The 26,477-nt window shown below is 39.2% G+C and overlaps 1 protein-coding gene across 1 annotated transcript; it reads left to right on the plus strand.

Moving 5' to 3' along the window:
• Positions 1-1,122: 1,122 nt before the first annotated feature.
• LOC143039770 (acyl-coenzyme A thioesterase 13-like) lies at positions 1,123-12,177 on the plus strand. The gene is made up of 3 exons (XM_076210015.1): positions 1,123-1,282; positions 7,975-8,159; positions 11,940-12,177. Exons 1-3 carry the CDS (start codon positions 1,196-1,198, stop codon positions 12,091-12,093), a joined length of 426 nt encoding a protein of 141 aa, XP_076066130.1. The 5' UTR covers positions 1,123-1,195; the 3' UTR covers positions 12,094-12,177.
• Positions 12,178-26,477: the final 14,300 nt, after the last annotated feature.

Genomic DNA, 26,477 nt, shown 5'->3' on the forward strand with positions numbered 1-26,477 from the left:
ACATGACATGATGGATGAAGAATTAGACCAATCAATACAATGATCAAAATCTCGCATATGGACAAACAGCGCACTAGACTCTTGTGCTGTTTTTACACTGTATTTGTGTTGTTTAATCCTTGTTGAGAGTTCCTTGCCCGTTTGCCCAAGGTAATACTTTTTACAATCTCTGCAAGGGATCCTGTATATGCAGCCACTTGAAACACTAGGTGAATTTTTAATAATTAACTTTTTAAAAGTATATGGATTATTAAATACAATTTTAATATTCTATGTTTTTAGGATGTGAGGAACTTGAGCCAGATTGTTACTGAATGGTTAAATCTGGTTTTTAGTATCAAAAGAGGAGGATGGTTGAACACTATATATATATATATATATATATATATATATATATATATATATATATATATATATATATATATATATATTCGATGAAGCAAAAGCGTGATCTTTAAAATCTTTTAGGGTATTTTAATCCAAGACCAACTTTAACAATATGTTCAAATTTCTCATTAATGAATTTGGGGCTGCAAAAACGAAGAACACGTGAAAACATAGAAGAAAACACCGAATATTTTACTTTAACAAGGTGAGCAGAGTAATAATGAATATATGAAAAAGCATTTGTCGGCTTCCTATAAACACTAAAATTAAAATTATTTTCATTTCTATGGATGAGATAATCCTAATGGTAAATTGCCCTTTTTGGATTGCCTCATCCATAGAAATGAAAATAATTTTAAGTTTAGTCCTCTCTTTGTCTGCATGATGGGACGGAGTGTGTGTGTGTGTGTATGGGGAGGGTCGCCGATTAAATGAAGCGACCTTGCTGTGAATGTTGTGGGTATTGCTACATTGGATTATCTTGGGGCAGTGGGCAAGATGTAGGGATGACCCTTCATCCAGAAGGAGACAAGAGAAGAGGTAGGGAAGAGTGGTGAATGGGAGTGGAGTAAGTGGGGATAAAATGGTGGGAGTGAAATTGTGCCTTTCACTTTGGATACCTCACTTGTAAGGGGGGTGCCGTTGATATATGTATGTATCTATTTATATTGCGCGCGTTAACTTTCATTCGAAAGTTAGTTGAACCAAAGTTCAAGAGTCTAGGCCAAAGGAATTTAGATAACGCAGCTAGCGAACAGTTGGCGAATGCGCGTACAGACGCGAAGTAAGACAAGGGCAGACGGATACCATGGCTTCTAGAAATATTGCGAAGTACCTACAGCAGGCTGTAGCCGCTGTTGTAGAAAGGGGTGGATTCGACCGTCACCTGGCGAAGGTAGATATGAAATGGTCAAGTAAACAGAAAATGGGAATAGGTTAACTAATCTGAGGGTGTAAATTCGGGCAACCTGGAGGTTGTTTTGTTTTCGTCGTTGTATGATTTACTAGTGTTATAGGTGTTCAAATCTTGCTAATGTACTCTCGGTTTATGTATCCATTACAATCCTACTGTAACTTCTAGAAACTAGATGACAAATAAAACCACTGTCAACGGCATTGGCAGAGGAGGATTGCGGTTACCTCCCTCCCTCAGAGTTTCTGTGAATGTTCGAGAATAAATTAGGAATACAGTAGTTGTTAGTTCATGGTGTTTCGAGAACCGAAAGAATGTACAATTCCGGATTTTTTTTTCCTATAACCGCAACTAAACTGATGCAATTACGTCAAATGAAGTGGCAGTGAGCTGTTCCGCCCCCACAAAATCCATTATGGAGAAACATATTAAAAAGTAAATTTTATTGCGTTTAACGTGAGGTGTAGGCCAATAAACCCGAGTTTGCTTGAATTATATTTCTGGTTGTGCTGTCTGTAGTTAACTTGACCTCGAAGGTGGGATTCAGTCTTCCTCAACATCTAGGGTGAAGTTCTGTTTTTTCAATCACTTGGTTCATTTGTTGACTTGAGTCTCACCTACTCCCTGCAGTTGTACAGCATCTGACAGTGTTCTTCAGGTCCTTCTGTAGAATATCATCTCCTTGTTACCCACTTTCAAATCCCCTCACCCCCTAGTTGAAGGTTGGAGAAGGTAGGTTACCAGATTGGGCTCAAAATCTCTCAGGTAACTTTAGTTTTATAAAAATCTTTCTATTAACGATATTTCATTTATGTTTTCACAGAAGGAGGTCTGGCTACTGCTTCCCTCCTATTATTTTCAGTCAGTGACATAGGATCGGTCCCACACCAATACAGCACAGATCAGTTAGTCAGTCAGTTGTTCCAGGTCTTTCTCGCTGGAGACCAAAACTTATCAGGTAATTTGCAACAACCATTGGATTGGCCCATAAATCCTCAAGGAAGAAATATTATAAGATTGTTTGTGTTTGGGTATGGCTAGGGTTGGGCAGTGTAAAGTGAGGTATTCAGCGTCTTCTACATAACGATTGGATTTGGGGCTCTTTATTATTGTAGCACTAAAAACTGTTCATTTTTCTTCCCAGAGGGATATAAGGGAGTGCTCAGGGACTGTTGCAAGCCATTGTAAGTTTTAAGGTTTCTAGTCATTGACAATTAAGGCAATAGTTATTATTCCAGCCTAACCAAACATAACCTATTGTAACTAAATCTAAACTGTTGCAACCTAAACTAACCTAACTTAGGAAACCTTTGGAAAAATCAGGAAGTGGTGGTGAAATTGGCTATATCACCATTGGAGTTTACTATTACTTCCTTGTTAATCGATATGTACCCAGTTGTTGTTGTTGTTGTTCCCTAGACTGTCTGTCCGAGCAGTCCCGTCTCCCCAAGGAAGGCCACAGCCGAAACTGGGTTTTCCCACAAATCCTTTATAGAGTGTATGTTGTGTTGTTTGCGTGCATGATTGTGTATAATGCAGTCTTCCATTATGTGTTGTATGGTATGGGGTGAAGTGTTACATCCTGGGCAGCTGTTCACAACACGGTCGTCCAGCCTCTTCTGGTAGCTTAGAAGTGCTGGGTGGTGACCGCATCGCAGTCTGGCCAAGTGGACTCTGTCCTTTCGTGGGAGAGAGGATTCAGAAGGGTGGATATCAGGGGGTCTGGCATGCAGCAGTGTGTTGTCTTTCAGTGTGTTAATGGAGCGGTGAGTGATATGATTATGAATATGTTTCCGGAGGCTGGTATTTGGTGGTTGTGGAGGAAGAGAAGAGAGTATCTGTGCGTAATAAAGGTCTTTGGGTGTAGTTTTAATGTTTATACCCAGTTGATGTGCTCCCTATCCAGCCTCTAATAAAGTCTGTACATTCCACATACTGTTTTATCATGTTTGTCCAAAATGCAGGATAGAAGGCAAGCTATATTTTATTTTCACTCATTTATGTAATATTGTTTTTATGCTAAAATCATATTCATTAGCAAATAATGAATAGACAAATAATAGAAATAGATTAATGAATAAATAAATAAATTACCAAAGATTAGTTGAGCACGAGTAACCAAGATATGGTCTGGGAAAATCAAACGCTCAGTCATTCAATTTGTTGCCCAGATTCTTTGTTCCAGGAGTCCCCAGGAAACTGCCCATAACCTCAGGTTTAGAATGTCACTTGGTGAAATAGGGTAGTGTAGTAAAATGTATTTACCCAGTTATGTTTACATTAATTGTAGTATATAGGAAAGGAGATACAATTGTGAGGTCCTATTTCTTTTGCTTTATCTATCATACATTTTCATGTCATATATTCATTTATATTTTTAGCTGAGTCTGTGTCTTCTAAAGTATTCTAGGAGTTGGCATCTCTACATGGAAAACTGTTCTGTAATATCCTTCAGACACGTGACCTGTTTTAATTTTTTTCCCATGATGCCCTTCTGCCACAGATTTACTTTATCAGGTCTGCTCACTCCCTTTAATTGATCACCTGAATTCCATGATTATGTCACCACTGTTTTTCTTTTGATGGTGGCAGAGCCATTGTTTCAAGTCTTTTCTCAAGGATTATCCACAATTTTTTATCACATGTTGCAACCTGGATGATCCTTATGAAATCATCCATGGTGATTCATCAAAAGATGGCCCAGTTGTATCCAGGTGTATAGGGGAAAGACCTACTAAGAAAGTCACCTAGAGTAGTGACAGCAAGGGAAAGAAGAGGTCATGAGGGACTATTATCCAAGAATGACAAAGTAGGCCAGTAGTGGGAGCATACTACCAGAGAGTATGGATGAGGGCTCGTTGGGCTAGAATGTGGGTGCTGCATTGGCTGAATAATCTTCATACATTGCTCTCTCATGTAGTCAATGGCCCTCTCTGCAGGAAGGCTGTTGCCAGCATTCTGCAATGTAATGAGATGGGGTTGCATCTTGTCTTGGGCAAAGGTAGAAGATGCTAGTTGCATTCCCTCTTGTGGAAGGGTCCATGAAATTTGAAGATTACATCCCATTGCAGACTGGTACTATCTTACTGATGGAATGTCTTGGTTCCTTAACCGGAGACATTGTCTGTCAATCTCATTTCAAGCCTTGTGGCTTGTGACAGTTCCACTTGAAGCATGGAGAGGGAGTTGTTGTGCACCACCAAATCATGGTGATGGGTGTGTAATGCATGTTGTAGAGAAGTGTGGAGGGCAACCATTTCCTTTTGCTTAGAGCAGCAGATAATCTTGATCTTTACTCCCCAGCTTTGTCCTTGGACTACAAAGGCCACTCCTACCATGTTTGGTGGAGTCAAGGGAGCCATACATATTGTAGGCTACACAGTTTTGGGTGGCATACTTATGTCTGTCCCTGTTGCCTCTGTTGCTGGGCCAAAGTGTCCACAAGGCAGGGAACCAGTTTAGTCACTGTTCATTGTATTCTATCAGTCTTGTGTACATCTTTCACTTTGTGTAGAGATCACACCACAACTACATATTCTGATATATCAGGAATCCTCTATTTTTTTCATCGTCTTTTTGCCTACATAAATGCCTTTTGAATCTTCAGCAGTCTTTTATCATATCCTGAGATTTAGTAGTATCAGTGAATATAGGTTGTCACTTAATTTAGAAAGGGAGCGAGTTGCAAAGTGTGCAAAGATGGTGTATGGAACAAGAAGGACAGGAGGAAATAAAAGGAAGGGTAGTGAATGGTAGGATGAGGAAACAAAGGAGGTTGTAGAAGAGAAGAAGCTAGCTTTCTCAGATTGGTTACAAAATAGGATGAGGGAGTCATATGAGAGGTACAAAGAAAAGAAAAGAGAAGTAAAGCAAAAGGTAAAGGAGGCAAAGAGGAGAGCAGATGTGAAATGGGGTAAGAGTATGACAAAATTTTGAAAGTAATAAAAAGATGTTTTGGAAAGAAATTAAGAGAGGAAGAGGAGGCGAATCAAGTAGAGAAGAAAAGGTAAAAGGTGCAGATGTAGAGATGATAATGGAAGAGAAGGCAGTAAGGGGAAGATGGGCAGAATATTTTAGGAAGTTGCTAAATGTAAAGGAGGATAGGGAGGGAAAGATAGTTGCAGTGGGAAATGCTAAGAAAATGAGTGATGAGTTAGGAAAATGGAGGAGAAATAAGGAAAGATGAAGTGAAGGGAGTTGTAAAGATGATGAAAGCAGGTAAGGCACCTGGTCTGGATGGATGCCATGCAGAGTGTCTAAAAAAAGGAGGTACAGTGATGGTGGACTTGCTGGTGAGGTTAATTAATGTTTTCTGGAGAGAGGGTAGAGTGCCGGAGGACTGGAGGAGTGCCTGTATAGTTCCACTTTACAAGGGAAAAGGGGACAAGTGTGAATGTAGTAGTTTCAGAGGGATTAGTTTGTTAAGTGTAGTTGGGAAGGCTTATGGGAGGATCTTGATTGAGAGGATTAGGAGAGGGAGTAATTGGTGAGGAACAGTGTGGATTTAGGACAGGTAGAGGTTGTGTAGATCAGATATTTGTGGTAAGACAGATATGTGAGAAAGCTATAGGAAAGGGGAAGGATGTTTTTTGGGCTTTTATGGATCTGGAAAAGGCTTACGATAGGGTAGACAGAAAGGCACTGTGGGAGGTTTTGCGGATATACGGGATAGGAGGAAAGCTTCTAGGAGCTGTCAAGAGTTTTTATGAGAGTAGTAGAGCTTGTGTCAGGATTAGAAATGGAGAGAGTGAGTGGTTCAAGGTAAAGGTGGGACTTTGTCAAGGATGCGTTATGTCTCCCTGGCTGTTCAACTTATACATGGATGGGGTAGTGCGAGAGGTAAATGCAAGGGTAGTGGGTCAGGGATTGAAGATGGATAAAGAAAATGGAGAAAAGTGAGAGGTGAGCCAGCTGTTGTTTGCGGACGACACTGCGCTTGTGGCAGGATCGGAGGAGGGATTGAGGAAGCTGGTGACAAAGTTTGGGAGAGTGTGTGATAGAAGAAAGCTGAAGATAAATGTGGGTAAAAGTAAGGTGATAAGTGGCAGTAGACTGGAAGTGAGCATTAAGGGAGAGTGACTGGAGGAAGTGGATAGTTTTAGATACGTGGGTGCAAATATGGCAGGAAAAGGCGTAGTGAAGGTGGAGGTAGAATGTAGATTGAGAGAAGTGAGTAAATGCCTTGGTGGATTAAAAAGTGTAATGAGGAATAGACATTTGGGAATGGATGCTAAGAGGAGACTGTATGAAGGAGTGATTGTGCCAGCAATACTGTATGGGGCAGAAATATGGAACATAAAAGAGGAAGAGAGAAGGAGTTTGAATGTGTTTGAGATGAGGTGTCTGAGAAGTATGATGGGGGTTACTAGGCTAGATAGAGTGAGAAATGAGGAGGTGAGGAGGAGATCAGGGGTGGAAAGGGAGTTGGGAGATAGGGTTGATGAAAGAGTATTAGGATGGTTTGGACACATGGAAAGAATGAGTGAAAAAAGACTAGTAAAAGAGGTATGGAAGGCAGATATGGAGGGAGTGAACATGAAGAGACTTTCTAGGATGAGGTGGATGGATGGGGTGAAGGGGGCTTTGGGGAAGAGGGGAATGTCTGTTGAGGAAGGACAGGAGAGGACAGAAGATGGGTGAATGGAGAATGGTTGTGTATGGATGACCTTGTGATGCATGAGGTGGAATGGACAGGGGATGGGGGGGGGTGAGGTAGTATGTGTGAGCAAAATTTGAAGCAGCCCAAAGGGATTTCTCCCTGTCTTCTCCTTTTATGCATGGGGGAACGGAGAGGAGGGTCGCCGATTTAATGAAGCAGCCTTGCTGTGGATGTGCTGTGTCTTGCGACACTGCTTCTACTCCAGGGCAGTGGACAAGGTGCAGGGATGACCCATCATCCAGGAGGTGCTAAGATAAGAGGGAGGGTGGAGGGGTGTGGAGTGTGTTCAGGGATGGAATGGGTTGGGATGATTTTATGCCTTTTCCTTTTTGGCTACCTCCCTTGTAAGGGGGAAAAAGCCTTGGTATATGTATGTATTTAGTAAGCTGTAAACAGATATTGGTTATACTTTTTAAGGAATGAACTTGCTCTCTTTGCATTTATTGTTTTCTATGTATTGTCATTTGTTATAATTTGATTATAGTTTTGTATTTATGGATTTCATACTTACATATCTCAGGTACTGTAGGTACAAGCATATTTCATTGTATTTACCTAGTTAGTTGTATTTACCTAGTTGTATCTTACAGGAAGGGGAGCTATGCTTGTGGTGTCCTGTCTTTGTGTCTCTCAGTGTCTAGTTTGCTCTTAGATTGTTACATTTGTCCCTGTTGTGTATCTATCACATTGTATGCTTACATATTAGTCTTCATAAGTAAAACACCACCTTACCTTCTGTGGTGCATTGCTTCCTGGAGTGGGTCACTTAAGCATGTGATGTCTCTAACCAGTTTTTAACTGTATGTATAAAGCACAATCTGTTGAAGTGAAGCTGATACATTTCTTGCTGCATGTTGTCTCTATATTTTGGCCACTGTGCTGTCAATTGCTCATTTAACCTAATACTTTGTGTAGATAGTCATTATGCTGTCTAAATAAAGTCCTTAGCTGTCATTATGTATTCCTCCAAGCCTCAAGCATTGCAGTGTTTACATTTTCATTATTTTTCTTTCAGGTTAATATTGTCTCAGGTGGTGATGGCAGATGTGTGGCAGAATTGGTAGTACAGGAAGAACATAAAAATTCTGTAGGAACTCTTCATGGTGGATTTACTGCAACTCTGGTAGATGCTATCTCTACATTGGCACTTATGTCTGCAGAAAAAACTGGACCTGGTGTTTCAATAGATCTTAGTGTGTCGTAAGTATTATTATGTTACTGTGATGCATTTTTACTTGAGTTCTTCACCATTGAATTTGAAATATGGATTATGTAACTAGGGGAATAGAAGCTTAAAATTTGTAAATGGTTTTTATTCTGAAATTGAGGGAAAGAAGACACACACTTATGAAATGTTTCTACACAGTCCCTCCATTCTTATTCTGTTTAACATTGTGAAACTCCACCTACCAGGAGGCTAGGACAGTGTCCTATATAGAGGACTTTGTAGTGTGGAATTCAATGAATCATGCCCTTGGTCCAACTTGCTAGCAGCAGGGTTCAAACTGCCATCACCTCAACTTCCGCTGCTTGAAGCAGTGCCACTCCTTCCCTCCCATTCCCCATTTGTCACTCCTGAAACCCTCACCACCATACTCCCAAACTCTAGCTTGTCCTGCTCTTTAACTAAATTTTACTTAATGCCAACCCAACCTTATTTCTTTTCAGAAACATGATGCTAGTATTTTCCGATGTTTTTCTTGTGTGTACTGCATCCATGTACATTTAATGACTCAATAATTTGTATTCCAGTTGGGAGTCCTCCCAGACCCTCTTATGCATTACCTTATTGTAGAACAATACAAGGGAGGATCCCTAGTTTTTTCACTATGCTTCATTTAGTTGTCTTCTCTGACATGCCTGTGATCACTGTGGCATCATTCTTCTCTTCACCATGAGGGATTAGGAAATGGTTAAGAACAGGTTAAAAAGTACAGCAGAAAGGAGGGTCAGCAGTGGTACAAAATTATCATCATTCCTTTAAGCCAGACTTAACTTATTCGTTGGGTTACAGGCCTGCCAATGTTGGAAAACCCAAAATAAAAATAAAACAAAAATTGGTGAAATTCCTCTTTTTTTTTATTTCTGCTGAACTGCTGACAAGCACTGGAATAACAAAGTAAAAAATAATCACTGTGGGCCTACAGTCTGTACAAAACATGAAAGCTTGTGTGCTTAGCCTGGCAAGTGAGAAGGTATAAGTGAAACAAAATTAAAAAAGTATATTTCCTCTGACTGACAACATGGCCTCCTAAAAGCTTTATATAAATAAATGTGTTGGGGGCTTTTTTTCACTTTCCAACCTAAGGGGAAGGATCCATGGTGTCCATAACCCAATGAATGAATGAATGAATGAAAAAAGAAAAAAAAAAAAAAGGCCTTATGAGTAGATATTTTCAATTTGAGCATTGGCTGTGGCCTATAGGGTTGCCTCAAAAACAGTCCCTATATATTGACTGCGCATTACCATGCACTCAATATCTGAGTATGGAATTTCATTTGATGAATCCAAGTATTGGAACAGAAATAAACAACAGAATTGGCAACTACACTAAAAGTCTAAGACTCTTCTACCCACTGCTAAAGGAAAAAAGTATACCAACCAGGGTTAAAGTCTTGATTTACAAAATGATACTAAGGCCTTTGTTAACTTATGGATCGGAAATATGGACGTTGACAGCTAAGCTAAAAAGTAAGATTCAAGCGGCAGAAATGCAAGTCCTATGCCTCATTAATTAAGGGAATAACAAGGAGAGACCGGAGGAGAAATGTTGATGTCCAGGAGGAGCTTGGTGTGGAACCAATATTAACATTTGTGGAGAGAAGTCCATTGAGATATTATGGACACATGATGAGGATGGACATAGAAAGGTACCCTCTGAGGTATCACCTCTGGGCCCCGAGAGGGGCAAGGCCAAGAGGGAGACCCAGGAAAAGATGGAAGGATGGAATCAGGGAAGCAATAGAAATGAGAGGAGAGAAAATGGAGACTATAGAAGATGAAGAGAGGTACAGAGATTGAACCCAATGGAGAAACTTTGTGAGGCATCACAACTGACAGGGCAACTGCCCTACCTGGAGTATGGTGAGAAGGGTAAGAATCCAAGCAAATAATGTAGTCATTTTGTGTAGTGAAGTAACTTCATTCACTTGTACTTGTGTTTCCCAATTGCCTTTTATTAGAAATAATCATTATACAGCATGTGACATACATGTTTTGATAAGAGAGATTCATTAAATTCCTCTAACTTGGTGCTGAATATACATACATACATACATATACCAAGGCTTTTTCCCCCTTACAAGGGAGGTAGCCAAAAAGGAAAAGGCATAAAATCACTTCCACCCATTCCATCCCTGAATACACTCCACACCCCTCCACCCTCCCTCTTATCTTAGCACCTCCTGGATGACAGGCATCCCTGCACCTTGTCCACTGGCCTGGGTCAGAAGCAGTGCTGAATATAAGTAAAATTAACCTTGAACCAGTGGTGGGCTTCTGTACATGATGGTGTTGCGGGATGGATGTCAAATACAATCATTTCAGTGCCTGTCATTACCTTGATTTCTTGTAGGATAGGGTTACAGAGAGCAGGATACCTAATTCCATCTCTGACCCACATTAGCTGCCTTTTACAACCCACATGGGAAACTTGGTGGCAGAATTCTTTCTTCCCCCCACCACAGGGGACAGAAGCAAAAAATGGAAATATATAGTCAAAAAGTGGTGCAAGACAGTTTCAAGAGGGGACAGCATAATGGAGGAACAGTCACAGCATAATAAAGTAACATAATTTCTCTTGGAATAGAGATTTTCTTTAACATAAACAAAATGATGTGTGGCTGTGGTCTGTAGGGGTGTCACATATAGTCCCTAAAGCATCACCTGCATGCTATTGAGCAATTTATACTGCACAATAACATGCAGCCAATACCCCAGTACAATGAGAGGGAGGAAAGGGAGGTGGATGTGAGTGGGTATGTGCATTTTGACATGGCTACTTTCGTTATGAGAAGGAAAAAGCCCATGGTATATAAATAGATAGCTTATCATCAAAGTTCAACACCCTCACCTTCGGGTGTTCCACGACTGGCATTTAGTCTTCAGACCAGGCCCAGAATGTTTCTCCATTAGTACTTTCCACTATTTTTCCACCATTTATTTATTTTGATTATTGTTAGTATTATTATTTTTTTAATAAGGAGAGCTGACAATGGATAATTATTTCCATTCCCCTTCTGTTAACCAGTCACATAGAAACAGTTCAACAGTTAGACATCACAAACAACAGTCATGCATGTCTTCTTAGAGATCTGTGATAGAGCTCAAATCTCTTTACTAAAGGGAACAATGGTGGATTACTGCAAGTGATGGCCCTTCAAAAAGAACAGCAAAGCTGAATATTTTTTAAACCTATCAATCTTTTCTGTAATTAATACATGGGTGGGAATGATTTTATGCCTTTTTTCTTTTTGGCTACCTCCCTTGTAAGGGGGAAAAAGCCTTGGTATATGTATGTATATGTATGTATCAATCTTTTCACCTCTATAAGGAGGTGCATCCCTGAGGGGTTGACACTCAGTCTCTAGATTGGGCCCAAGATGTTTCTATCAAAAGCTGTATTTCTTACACCTTTTTACATGTGAAAAATTGACAACTGCTCCCCTTCTAGTATCAGCCAATGACATAGCTGGGTACCTCCCCTATAAGGGGAAAGAAGCCTTTGGTATATAGATATATAGACATAGAAACAGTCCCATGCTAATGCAACACAGACATCAATCCAAAGTTTCTACCCTGGAGGATTAATGGAAGGGTATAAGGACTGTTGCCAGCCACTGTAGAGCTGCAAGTTTCCCACCCAGTGAAACTCGAGGCAACAATTGTTCTTCACTAGATGCATTTATAGGTTAGGATATTATTCTCCACCAGATGAATTTATAGGTTCCAAGTGATAACATTGAATGTTTATTTTTCAGGTACATGAATGCAGCAAAATCTGGGGATAAACTTTTAATTGATGCAAACACAGTAAAATTAGGAAAAACCTTAGCATTTCTTAAAGTGGATATAACCAATAAGGAGACTGGAAGAGTTATCGCTTCTGGGAAACATACTAAATTTGTTGGATAAGCTACTCCATGTTGTATAAATTTTTTGTAGAAAAGAAAGTGTGATTTATGTTTTTGTAAATAGGAAAATAAAGATCACTTTACTCATTTTCTTCTACTTACTGAAGAATCCTTATAGTTTCCTAGTATTTGTTTTGCACTTCACAATTTTTTGTACCCAGATGTTTCTTAAAAATTGAATATGTAAGAACTAAAGTGCTGAGACTAGAGTGGTATTAGGTTTTAATGTGTATGTAATGAGTGAATGTTAGCTTTGACTCTATCACCTACCCAATAATTAGGAAATATATATATTTTTATTTATTTATTATTATTTTTTTTTTATGCAGCCCAAAGGGATTTCTCTCCATCTCTTTTTTTTTTACTGGAGGGGGGGTGGCTGTCAATTAAGTGAAGTGGCCTTGCTGTAGATGTACTGTATTTTGCTGCATTGTTTCTGACTTGGGGCAATGGGCAGGAGTCAGGGATAACCTGTTATCCATGAGTAGCTAAGATGAGAAGGAAACAAGGGTGGCGGATGAGAGTGGACTGGGTGGAGTGGGTGTGTGCCTTTGACTTCGATACCTTCCTCATAAGGGGGAAAATACTGTGTACAGTATATGTATATATGAATTACTGCATCTTGTTTCTGTATCTAATTTGAAGGTGCCTTTCAGGAAGGGAAAATATAATTATTTTGACAGTAACATTTGCTTTTTAGAAATGAATTCAATATAATCTGTTTTTCATTTATAAATGATATAGGACTGATTACCGATCATGAATTGGTGTCTCAGTAATGGCAAAGCAAACAGACAATGTCTGAACATTACTACACTGCGCACTGTCAGCTGGGGAATGCCCATCCAACTACCCAGGTTGGGACACACAGGTTCTGCAACAGGCATTACCATGGCTGTCATTTCATGATTTGAATTTTTGTTAAGTGTATGCAGTTAGAGAAATGTACTTTTCACAATACATGCATGTAGGGGAATTGACACTGTTAGGATATAAGGATTAAAGTGCTTCAAGATTGTAAAATTACTCACACTGGTGACTTCTAGTGGTTCCATGCCTTTTTGCCAACGATTGACCTGACCTCTCTGCCCACCGTGAAACCAGAACTCCACCTGACCCCCACAAGATGCGATGCCCACACATGACCCCAATTCCCACGTGAGGTCAGAGTTAGCAGGCATTGTGTCACATGTCTTTGAAAGTTATTTCATCTCATTGTAAAAGGAAATATATTATACTGATGATGATGATATGGTTTAACGTCACAAACTCCTCCCATTGGAAGGCTAGGACAATGCCCCTTACAGAGGACTTTGTAGCGTGGAATTTAATAAACCATACCCTTGGTTCAACTTTGCCGGTGGCAGGATTCGAACCACCATCCCCTTGACCTTCGCCGCAGGTAACGATGCCCTAAAGGGAGAGTATTTCCCCATAAGCTTTGCTTCATGCTCTCCCTTTTCAACAAATAATTTTGTAAAATTTTGTATATATGTATGTATAAATTTTTGTTTTCTTTTGTTAAATAAACTCTTGAACTGAACTGAACTGAACTATTCCATTTGCTTTATTGGTGTGCTCTATACACATATAGCAATAAATAAACAAGTGAAAAATAAAGTACCCCTTAATAAAAAGATGTTTTGGGAAAGAAATTAAGAGAGGAAGAGGAGGTGAATCAAATAGAGAAGAAAAGGTGAAACGTGCAGATGGAGATATAATAATGGAAGAGGTGACAGTAAGTGGAATAAGGGCAGAGTATTTTAGAGAGTTACTAAATGTGAAGGAGGATAAGAAGGGAAAAGTAATTACAGTGGGAAGTGCTAAGGAAATGAGTGATGAATGAGGAAAATGGAGGAGAAATAAAGATTATATGAAAGCAGTTATTAAAATGATTAGAGCAGGTAAGGCACCTGGGTTGGATGGATGTCATGTAGAGTGTCTAAAAAAGATACAGTGAAGGTGGACTGGCCAGTGAGGGTTGATGTTTGTCTAAAAGAGGGTAGAGTGTTGTAGGAGTGCCTCTATAGTTCCACTTTACAAGGGAAATGGGGACAAGTGTGAGTAGTAGTTTCAGAGGGACCAGTTTGTTGAGTGTAGTTAGGAAGACTTATGGGAGGGTTTTGATAGGATTAGGAGAGGAACAGAGGAGGTAAATGGTGAGGAACAGTGAGTTTAGGACAGGTAGGGTTTGCATGGATCAGATTTTTGTGGTAAGACAGATATGTGAGAAAGCTGTAGGAAAGGGTAAGGATGTTTTTTGGGCCTTTATGGATTTGGAAATGGCTTACAAGGTAGACAGGAAGGCAATGTGGGAGGTATTGCAGATATATGGGATAGGAGGAAAGCTGTTAAGAGCAAAAAGAGATTTTACCAGAGTAATAGAGCCTGTGTTAGAATTAGAAATGGAGAGAGTGAGTGGTTTGAGGTAAAGGTGGGACTTGCCAGGGACATGTTATATAAACCTGGCTGTTTAATTTATGCATGGGATGGTGCAAGAAGTAAATGCAAAGGTAATGGGCTGGGATCTAAGATTGTTAAAGAAGATGGAGAAAAATAGGAGATAAGCCAGTTGTTGTTTGTTGACGACATTGTGCATGTGGCAGGATCAGAGGAGGGACTAAGAAAATGACAGAGTTAGGGAAGTTGTGCAAAAGAATGAAGTTGAAGATAAATGTGGGTAAAAGGTGATGAGATGTACAAGGGAAGAATGTGGCAGCAAATCGGAAGTGAGTATTAAGGGAGAGAGGCTGGAGGAAGTGGATAGCTGTAATAACTTGGGTGTGAATGTGGTAGGAAAGGGAGGAGTGGAGGCAGAATGTAGATTGAGAAAAGCAAGTAAATGCCTTGGTGGATTAAAAAGTGTAATGAAAAATAGATATTTAGGAATGGATACTAAGAAGAGATTGTTTGAAGGAGTGATTGTGCCAAAAGCACGATGTGGGCAGAAACATGGAACATAAGAGAGGAGTTTGAATGTGTTTGAGATGGAATGCCTAAGAAGTATGGTAGGGGTTACTAGGTTGGATAGAGTGAGAATTGAGGTGGTAAGGAGGAGAGCGGGGGTGGAAAGGAAGTTGGGAGATAGGGTTGATGAACGAGTATTAGGATGATTTGGACACATGGAAAGAATGAATGAAAAAAAGTAATAGAGCTGTGGAAGGCAGAGGTGGAAGGAGTGAACATGAAGGGGTGACCAAGGATGAGATGGATGGATGGGGTAAAAGGGGCATTGGGGAAGAGGGGAATGTCTGTTGAGGGGTATGGGAGTGAGGGAGTATGTGTGAATGATATTTTGAAGCAGCCTGAAGGGATTTCTGTCTTCTCTTTTTCTGCATGAGGGGACAGAGGGGGAGGGGCATTGGTCACTGATTAAATGAAGCTGCCTTGCTGGGAATGTGCTGTGTCTTGCTGTATTACTTCTGACTCAGGGCAGTGGGCGAGATGTAAGAGGATTCTAGATAAGAGGGAGGGAGGGGGGTGACTGGGAGTGGAGTATGTGGGGATGGAATGGTTGAGAATGGATCTATGCTTTTGTTTTTTGGTTACCTCCCTTGTAAGAGGGAAAAAGCCATTGGTATATGTATATATATATATATATATATATATATATATATATATATATGTATATATATATATGTATATATATATGTATATGTATATATATATATATATATATATATATATATATCATTAAAATAAATGGCAAGCTTGTTATGACAGAGCTTCTTGTCGTATTTTTCTCTCTTTCTTAGAGTGATCTTGCCTTCTGTAGGCAGTAACCTTAATAAATCTCCGTATGTCATGTTGTGGAATAACATACATAATCTATAAATAAGCCAAAACGCGTTTTCACACCTCTTGGTGCTTCCTCAGTGGCAGGTACGAATCTAAGGGCTGGGCTGGTGCGTGTGGGTATATATGGGACAGGCTGTGGGATTTTGTCTAGTCGTCGGTGTGGGATTTTGTCTGGTCGTCGGTGTGGGATTTTGTCTGGTTGGCGTCGCCGGAGCTCCGTGTCGTTCTGTAGGTTGGAGGGTGGCGTGCATCTGTGGGGAATGATCTTCTCACACTTGGTAGGATTTTTAAGTCCTCGAGTTGGGTATTTATTCCCGGGGATAGATCCTTGATATACAAAGCCTCTAATATAGGTAAACGTCGTGGGTCTTTGTTGTGATCTATAATCTCCGTATTCTGGGTTAGGTCTTCTCTTCTTAATTTTGCTTGATGGACTTCGCTATGATGATTTTTAGGTGCTCCTGAGTTTAGGTGATATGACAGACGACGCGAGAGCCTCATGGTGGTCATGCCGATATAGGTAGTAGGATGGGTTTCACAGTTCCCATATTTGCAGGTGTACCTATATACGACATGAGATCTTTGAAGCTCATCGACGATCTGCCTGGTGTTGTTCCTTAGGAGTAGGTTCGATGTTTTTTTGTTTTGATAGTAAATAATGAAATTAATTTTGGAGCTTGATTCAGTGGGCTTGATGTTTCTCTTTATGATTTGTTGCATCACTCTCTCATCCTCCTTGTATGCAGTGGAGAAGAAGGATTTGTAATATATATTTATAACGTTCTGCGCTGGATTGTCTGATGCATTTGCTGATTTAATTTCCTCGTACCAATTTTCCATTATTTTCTTGGTCACTTTTTCAATGTCTCTATTGCTAAAACCGTTGTTGATTAGGACTTGTGATGCTCTTTCTAGTTCTAGGTGCACATTTTTCCAGCTACTACAATGGCTAAGGGATCTTCGTACATATGCACTAATTGTTGAGATCTTGTACTTTTGTGGGCATTCACTCATTCCGTTAAGGCAATGTCCGGAGTTACTAGCTTTGGTGTAAACTGAGGTATGAAAAGATCCTTCCCCCTGTTTCACGAGGATATCAAGGAAAGGGAGATATCCATTTTCACTGTTTTCGATGGTGAAGTTAAGACCTGAGGCTTCTATGAGTCTCTGTTGTAGTGCTACGACTTGTTCGTTATTTTCCGCTTTTACGAAAATATCGTCTATGTATCGACAGTATATTTGCGGTTTCTGTACTTCACCGAAGACCTCTTCTTCGATACTACCCATGAAGAAGTTAGCAAAAAGGACTCCCAAAGGAGATCCCATTGCAACTCCATCTATCTGGCAGTATTTGGTACCTCTCGGGCAGGTGAATGGGGAGGTACCAAATACTGCCAGATAGATGGAGTTGCAATGGGATATCCTTTTGGAGTCCTTTTTTCTAACTTCTTCAATGGTAGTATCGAAGAAGAGGTCTTCGGTGAAGTACAGAAACCGCAAATATACTGTCGATACATAGACGATATTTTCGTAAAAGCGGAAAATAACGAACAAGTCGTAGCACTACAACAGAGACTCATAGAAGCCTCAGGTCTTAACTTCACCATCGAAAACAGTGAAAAAGGATATCTCACTTTCCTTGATATCCTCGTGAAACAGGGGGAAGGATCTTTTCATACCTCAGTTTACACCAAAGCTAGTAACTCCGGACATTGCCTTAACGGAATGAGTGAATGCCCACAAAAGTACAAGATCTCAACAATTAGTGCATATGTACGAAGATCCCTTAGCCATTGTAGTAGCTGGAAAAATGTGCACCTAGAACTAGAAAGAGCATCACAAGTCCTAATCAACAACGGTTTTAGCAATAGAGACATTGAAAAAGTGACCAAGAAAATAATGGAAAATTGGTACGAGGAAATTAAATCAGCAAATGCATCAGACAATCCAGCGCAGAACGTTATAAATATATATTACAAATCCTTCTTCTCCACTGCATACAAGGAGGATGAGAGAGTGATGCAACAAATCATAAAGAGAAACATCAAGCCCACTGAATCAAGCTCCAAAATTAATTTCATTATTTACTATCAAAACAAAAAAACATCGAACCTACTCCTAAGGAACAACACCAGGCAGATCGTCGATGAGCTTCAAAGATCTCATGTCGTATATAGGTACACCTGCAAATATGGGAACTGTGAAACCCATCCTACTACCTATATCGGCATGACCACCATGAGGCTCTCGCGTCGTCTGTCATATCACCTAAACTCAGGAGCACCTAAAAATCATCATAGCGAAGTCCATCAAGCAAAATTAAGAAGAGAAGACCTAACCCAGAATACGGAGATTATAGATCACAACAAAGACCCACGACGTTTACCTATATTAGAGGCTTTGTATATCAAGGATCTATCCCCGGGAATAAATACCCAACTCGAGGACTTAAAAATCCTACCAAGTGTGAGAAGATCATTCCCCACAGATGCACGCCACCCTCCAACCTACAGAACGACACGGAGCTCCGGCGACGCCAACCAGACAAAATCCCACACCGACGACCAGACAAAATCCCACACCGACGACTAGACAAAATCCCACAGCCTGTCCCATATATACCCACACGCACCAGCCCAGCCCTTAGATTCGTACCTGCCACTGAGGAAGCACCAAGAGGTGTGAAAACGCGTTTTGGCTTATTTATAGATTATGTATGTTATTCCACAACATGACATACGGAGATTTATTAAGGTTACTGCCTACAGAAGGCAAGATCACTCTAAGAAAGAGAGAAAAATACGACAAGAAGCTCTGTCATAACAAGCTTGCCATTTATTTTAATGAAGTATGCTTGAGGGAAAACCTCCTGCCCATTTACACTATGAATATATATATATATATATATATATATATATATATATATATATATATATATGTATTTATATGTATGTATGTATAGTAGGTCCCACTATCAGAGAAAAAAAATTGTATGAAGATACATATATTACGATCACTATGATACTCTTCAGCGTGGTTATACAAATGGGTGGATGGACTTATATATACTAGGAGGGGATAGAGGAGACGTGGGGAGGTTATCATGCCAACACGTGGTCCAGTTCAGCTCGAGTCATAATCAAACCCAGGTCAAGTTTGCGCGACATGTGGTAGCTTCAGGGCTGGGCGAACAACTTGACGTATCAGTTTGTTATCGGCCAAGCTAGTGACGGCGTCAGGAGATCATTGCCCTTTTGATGTATTAAAATTAGTTGTTTGATCAGGTAAGATTCAACAATATTTCTTTTGTAATTACAATATAATCTAAACAAGAAATTTTGTGTACCTATGAATTTTATGTGCTAAACTTTTGGAAGGATTTTGGGATCACATGAAGAATCGTCACCCCAGACTTCGACAGGGTGACAATTCTTCATGTGGGCTATCCTAGGGTGATTGTATTCTGACGGTAGATATTCTATTCGTGTGGTTTAACTACTTCGTTATTATTCTTAATGGTATGTGTATTTTGTAGTGTCTTGTTTCCTTGGTTGCTGGGAATCGTGCTGTGGAAGCCTAGTCGAGTGTGGTTTTTATGAACTGTTTGTAGACTGCAAATTAATGTTTCTGGGGGTCAAAACCTGTGCCTGCTGCTGATCTTAGCACATTTGTTTTCTTAATATTCATGGTTAGGTCCTTGATGTTTGAAAGACATGTGCATATTAAAAGTGAGACCTAGGAATTTATGAACTTTGCCCAATGAGAGAAATTGGTCATTCAGTTTGCAGAGCTGGGTGCGTTCCTCTGTGCGTTCCTAGGTGTGTTCCGCTTTAGTTTGACAGCGGTTAGCGCTCCCAAACTATTAAAGCAATATAGGTGCTGATATGTTATAGTATGTGGCCTACCTTTTGGATGTGGTTTACGGAAAAAAATTCTTTGGTATAGTATTATTTGATCTACCGGACTTTTATTTCGGCATGAACCTGACTTTTAAGCTTTAATAGTTTGGGCGCGCTAACCGCGGCCAAACTGAAGCGGAATGCACGGAGGAACGCACCCAGCTCTGTCACTTTGACTGTAGGATGATTCTTTGCTTCGTGGTTCTCTGGGGTGAGTAATGGGATTTCTGAGAGCAGGCTGTCATTCTGTTTTGTGTCGGGGACTGTACCAGTTTGTCAAGGCGTGATTGGGCGTTTTTAGCAGCTATTTTGCAACTTCCATCCTGAGCTATCATCGTGAGATCATCTGCAGAAGTAAGATATTTGACGTTATGCTCTGGATTTGGAGTGGGGAGGTCACTTTTGAAGAAGGTGAAAGAGTGTGAGTTGGTGTTGCAGGGTTAGATGACCGCCAGGGAGACCACGGAAAAGATCGAGACATTGATGAAACACTCAAGAGCAGAGGATCAAGTATAACAAGAAGGATGAGAATATTTTTGTCCCGATAGCTTGATTGTTTTGGAATATTCCTGGGATAAAAAAAAATAAAACCTCAAAGTTGTGTTTCTCATGTATTGAACCATATTTCCTTGAAGTTCTGCATCGAAAATATCAGGCAAGGAAATCGATAAATCTATTTTTTCTAAAGACAGTAATAAAAGTTGTAAGCTCTGGGTAAGTGCCTATAAGATTGATGACGTCATAGTGACTGGGTGAAGGTGCAGCTGGTTTAGGTTAAATTCTTTCCCACTGGGTCCCACCCCCTCCTCCTCTTCCTCCTCCTCAATCTACGCCCCCTCACTTCTCAACGCCATATTTTGACGTAGTGGTAGCCCGCATGCACCACGTGTCAGAATGGTTTTTGACAGTATGTCAAAGAAGGTTAGGTTGGAACAAATTAGGTTTGTGCGCAGATTTCGAAAGTAAGGGGGAATGGCAGCTGGGAATGGATTTTATTTTTGCCGGTAGTTGCTTCATTGTCATTCACGCATTTTGTTTTGGCAAACTGCAATTTTTCACCAGGAACTATATTTTTTTTCCAAATAACAATTACAATGTAAACCTACAGGAGTTTAATGAATGTTATGTCCGTTAATGAATGTCCGTTTCTTAAGCTTCGTTTTAGTTGTGCAGTGGGTTCCGTCTCGAAAGCAAAACAAATAAAATTGAGTAAATCATAAACAAATTAATAAAAACTGATAAAGAGATAAGTAAATGAATAGAAGAAAATAAATCTTAAGATGGGATATCATTAGTCTCTATGGTACCCGTACCATATAGTTGAAAATGTAAATTGAAAATCAGTTCTTATATATAATATATATACATATACGTATATATATATATATATATATATATATATATATATATATATATGTATATATATATGATATATACATATATATATATATATATATATATATATATATATATATATCTATATATAAGAACTAATTTTCAAATTGCATTTTCAACAATATGGTACAGTTATCATAGAGACTAATGATATCCCACCTTAAGATTTATTTTCTTCTATTCATTTACTTATCTCTTTATTAGTTTTTATTAATTTGTTTATAATTTACTCTTACATTGGCCATCAAAGGATTCGTCCTTAGGAAAACAATGGCTATATCTTATATGTTTTTGCATGCAGAATCCAAAAATAATGTCAATTTTTTCCATCACCCACATTTTTTTTTGGTTCCACGGTATGTTACGTGTGTTAAGTGGGTTAAATTTCAAGCGTTGGCAACACTGATTTTGGCAACACTGCGTGAGATTGTTATACGTTTGACAATACTGTGTTTGAAGTGCGCATTTGTGTGGCAATAACTTTGTGATATTGTACAGTAGCGTACCCGCCATTCACCCTCACAAAGACATTGACAGACTGGAAAAAGTACAACGGCGAGCCACAAAACTGATTCCAAATATAAAAAACAAATCATTCGAAAATCGACTAAAACATATGAATCTGTTTTCCCTAAAAAAGAGTAGACTCAGAGGTGACTTGATACAGGTCTTTAAAATTCTAAAAGGAATTGACATCAAAAGTGACAAAATTTTCACACTGAATGAGAATCAGACAAAAAACAATGGTCTCAAACTGTCCGGAAATAGATTCAATTTGGAAGTAGGTAGAAACAACTTCGCCAACCAGCGAAAAAAAAAAAATAAAATAAAATACACGGGAGCGACGTGCGATTTCGCTCGGGAAAGTCCCAATGTCGCTCTTGCAAATCCAATAGCGGGAGCGATCCCCCCCCCCCCAAAAAAAAAGCTCCCACCGCAAGATTCAACGTTTTTCATGCATTATCCATCATTTAGCAATCCCTGAATCCCATCACCATTATGAATGAATTCAGGTGTAAATGACTTAATGGAGAATGAGGAAGTTAGGAGTTTGTGGTATGGTGGGAACTGGAAAGAATCAGAATAATTGGAGGCAGTTTTGAAATGCGATTAATGTATACAAGTCTTGCAAGAAGGATTTAGATTAATTCAATACCTAAATAACAGTAACTGGATCAAATCATCAAAAATTCAAAGTGCAAGAGTTAAAGAGTGAGTAAAACTGATTAAGAGAGCTAATGTAAACTGAGCATTAAGAATGAAAAGTTGAGAACTACATGCTAATGGACTAATCAAATAATCATATAAACAGGTTTAACCTATTAGGTTGCTATAACTAGATTAATATCAAGTAATGAAAATTACATTGTGACCTTGTACTGCTACCATAGAAGACCTGCATAGTACTATGCAGAACAGCAGAAAGTCAGAAACTACTAAGTTTATTCTACAAAACTCTGCAAGTGGATCTTAAACAACTTAACAAGGAAACTCAATAATTTGCATCATATTGAAATCCATTAACTAATTTGACATGTTTGTATCAATACATTACAATAATAACCTGTAAATTTGCATATATCTTATTCTTCCCCCACCCAAACCCCTCCCCCCAAAATTAAAGGCTGATTTGTTAACAAGAAAAAAATATATATATATATTTTTCATGCACATGAGTAGTGAGTTAGCCTTCCAATAGTTTGAAGGAAATCGAACCTGCAAAAACATGGCTCTGGAAGTATCAAAAATGGCTCTGGTAATTAAAAAAATGGCTGGTGAAATTGGGGAAAAAAAAAAAAAAAATGGCTCTGGATTTTTTTTCCCTGTCGCCAACCGTGTAGTTAATGAATGGAATAAACTTCCTGCAGAGGCAGTGCATTGTAGTTCAGTTCGAAGCTCTAAGAATCATTTAGATAAACACCTAAGCAAGATGCTGTAATGATTATCATTTATTTTATATTTGTTTTTGTTTTGTTATCATTTGTCTGTTTGATTCTCAATTATTATTAGATATATGTCAATCTATTATTATTTACTATTTACCTGTTTGTTTATTATCTAACTATACATATGCATTTACATATGTATTTTATTTGTTATTTACATTATTATAGTTTTTATTTATTCATTATGATTTTTTCGCATCCGACCTAGATATGGACCAAAGGGTCTCCTGCCGGCATGCTGCGCCTTTGTAATCCTTTATAAAATTACCTAGACAATTTTTGCTTAATGACATTGAAGTCACAAAGACGGTATTTCACGCCATTGATTGAACCTTGAACATTGATTGAACATTATTTTGGCTGCAAAGTGGGGGACCAGGACAAAAGCTGGGCCCCTCATGTGTGTTGTGTAACCTGTGTCAGGCTTCTCACTGTATGGGCGAAAGGTTCACGCCATATGCCTTTTGCCATCCCTATGGTTTGGAGAGAACCAAAAGATCATACTTCAGATTGCTACTTGTGAATTACATATATAAAAGGTATAATATCAACTTCCAAGCATATTGTAAAATATCCTAATTTGTCTACGAGACCAATACCTTAGGGGCAAGACTCTCCTGTACCTGACCCTCAAAAACAAATGGAACTAAGTGAAGATGAGGGAAGTGAGGAGGTTATGGAAAAAGAAACAGAAAACATGGACTTTCAGCCAATATGTTCTACAAGTGAACCACATTTATTGAGTCAGGGAGATCTGAATGATCTTGTGCGGGAATTAAACTTGTCAAAAATCAATCTGGACTTCTTGCTTCCAGGTTAAAGGGCTGAAATTTTCTTCAAAAAGAAATCAAAGTTAGTTGTTATCGTAAGCGACATTGTTATTTTGAAAAAAAATTCTCACTTGAGGATGGTGTGATGTTTTGCAATGATGTATATTCTGTTCTGGAGGAACTTAATCATAAATATGACAGGAATGAGTGGCGCTCATTTATTGACTCTTCAAAAGTGAGCCTGAAAACTAAACTGTTTTTCTCCACAATGGAAACAAGTTTCCTTCCGTCTCTCTGGCCCATGCAGCTGACATGAAGGAAACATATGAGAGTATGAAGCTATTGCAAAAAAATAAGTATGAAGAACATAAATGGAATATCTGTTGTGACCTAAAGGTTGTGGCAATTTTACTTGGAATGCAGCTGGGTTACACAAATTTTTATTGCTTTCTCTGTGAGTGGGACAGTTGGGATAAGAAAAATCTTTATGAAAAGAATGTGTGCCTGAAACTATCTCTGACCGCAGGAAAAAAATGTAAATCCTCCTCTTTTTGATTCAGAGAAAATTTATCTGCCTATTAAGCTAGGGCTGATGACATTATTTGTTAAAGGTATGGATAGAACAGGCAAGGGATTCACATATTTCAAAAATAAGTTTCCCTGAGTAAGTGACGCAAAAATCAAAGAAGGCATTTTTGTTAGACCACATATTAGAGAGCTAATGAGAGACCAGAATGTTGATGAAGAGCTAAATGATCTTGAAAAAGCTGCATGGCTGTCATTTAAGAAAGTTTGAGCAGAGTTTTTGGAGAATCACAAAGCATATAACTATTCTGAAATCGTAAAAGAGTTACTGACATCCTACAAGGCATTGGGATGCAATATGAACCTAAAAATCCACTTCCTGGACTCTCACTTGGACTTTTTCCTTGCAAATCTTGGCGCCGTCAGTGACGAGAACGATGAGAGGTTTCGCCAGGACACTCTGAACATGGAAACCCGGTATCAAGGGAAGTGGAGCTCTTCAGTGTTGTCTGATTACTGTTGGACACTAAAAAGGGATCTCTCAGAAGCAAAATACACTCGAAAATTACACATTTCTACATTTTAAAAGTGAGTTTCATTGAAATATCAGCCTCATTTATTAGTCACAATTTTTTAAATTTAATATATTATCACAGAAAAACTATGCCCGATAAAATAATTCTGAAAACACATTTGAAATTAGCAGAAAAGCTTCTATCAAATTCACTTCATTTTGCTTGTGGGACAGGTATTTTAATAAATTTGGACGACCAGTACTCTTATTAACCCTGTCTTGCGCTTTCTTCAAGTCCACGAATGCCTTAAATATTCCAACGAATGGTAAAGTAGAAAAACTAATATTTTCCCTACTCACTTCCCCGCCTTCTCTTCCTCTCCCTCTTCATCCTCTACCTCCATTTCCTCTTCCTCCTCCTCTTCCCCCCTCTCTTTGTTCTTCCTCCTTTTTTCTTCTTCTTGCTCTTCCTCCTCATCTTCCATCCTTACTCCTCTTGCTCATACTTCCTCCTTTCTCAACTCCTCCTCCTCCTCCTCCTCCTTTTCTTCCTTCTCCTCCTCCTCTCTCTTTTTCTCTTTTTGCTCCTCTTCATCCTTCCTCCTTACTCGTTTTGCTCATACTTCGTCCTTTCTCTTCCTCCTCCTCCCCCTCTCCTCCTCCTCCTCCTCTTCCTCTTTTTTTCCTTATTCTCCTACTCATATCCTCCTCCTGCCTCTCTCCCTCCTCCCCTCCTTCCGTTGCTGCTGCTCTCTTCTCTTTCTCCTTCCCTCATCTCCTCTTCCCTCCTCCCTCTTTTTTCTTTCTTCCTTTCCTTTTTCTCCTCCTCTCTCCTCTTTTCTCTTTCCTCCTCCCTCTCATTCTTCATCTTCTTTTTCTCACTCCTCTACCTTTCCCTTCATCTTCCTCTTTACTTTTCTCTTCACCTCCTCCTCCTCCTCCTTGTATCTATAAATCATGACCTGTAACTATATCAATTCACCAAGTTGTAATGCTTAATCGAAGTCGCATACCCAGTTTCGCACGCGCGATTCGATTTGAATCTGTTCACTTTTTCATAAGTTGATATAAGATGTAGCAATGATTCGTCCAATTGTTCTTGTTGCTGTTATCGTTTTCCGGTTTATTTTAGATTTGTCGCCGTAGTATTTACGTTTTCCTTTGACAAGACGATATTTAAAATAATATTTTGATGTTCTTGCGTTATCCTCAGTTTTCTGCCTTATTCGAAATCATAACTGCTGTTTCAACATTTTGTTATGTTTTATTCAACAAGTCAGTTGAAGTAAGATGAGAACGAAATCAGACAAAATAAACAAAACAAGAACAGACCAACTAACAACAAAACAAAATCAGATCGAATAAAACGAACCAAAATACGATCAGACCAACTAAAAGCAAAACCAAATCAGACCCAATAATATCAAACCACTCGAAAGTTGGTTGACCCGGGCGCCGACATTAAGCTCGGTTCGAGAATGCTCTTAGGGATCCGCAGCACGCCGCCCATGATCGACGCCAAGAACAGGCCGGGTGTG

The sequence above is a fragment of the Oratosquilla oratoria genome, chromosome 2 (genome assembly GCF_046742065.1).
Source record: "Oratosquilla oratoria isolate Oo_2021 chromosome 2, ASM4674206v1, whole genome shotgun sequence".
Classification (NCBI taxonomy): Eukaryota; Metazoa; Arthropoda; class Malacostraca; order Stomatopoda; family Squillidae; genus Oratosquilla; species Oratosquilla oratoria.

Coding starts and splice junctions, on each gene's coding strand:
- LOC143039770 (XM_076210015.1), top strand. CDS start 1,196: ATGGCTTCTAGAAATATTGCGAAGTACCTACAGCAGGCTGTAGCCGCT. Junction 1,283..7,974: donor TCGACCGTCACCTGGCGAAG/GTAGATATGAAA, acceptor TTTTTCTTTCAG/GTTAATATTGTCTCAGGTGG. Junction 8,160..11,939: donor TCAATAGATCTTAGTGTGTC/GTAAGTATTATT, acceptor TTTATTTTTCAG/GTACATGAATGCAGCAAAAT.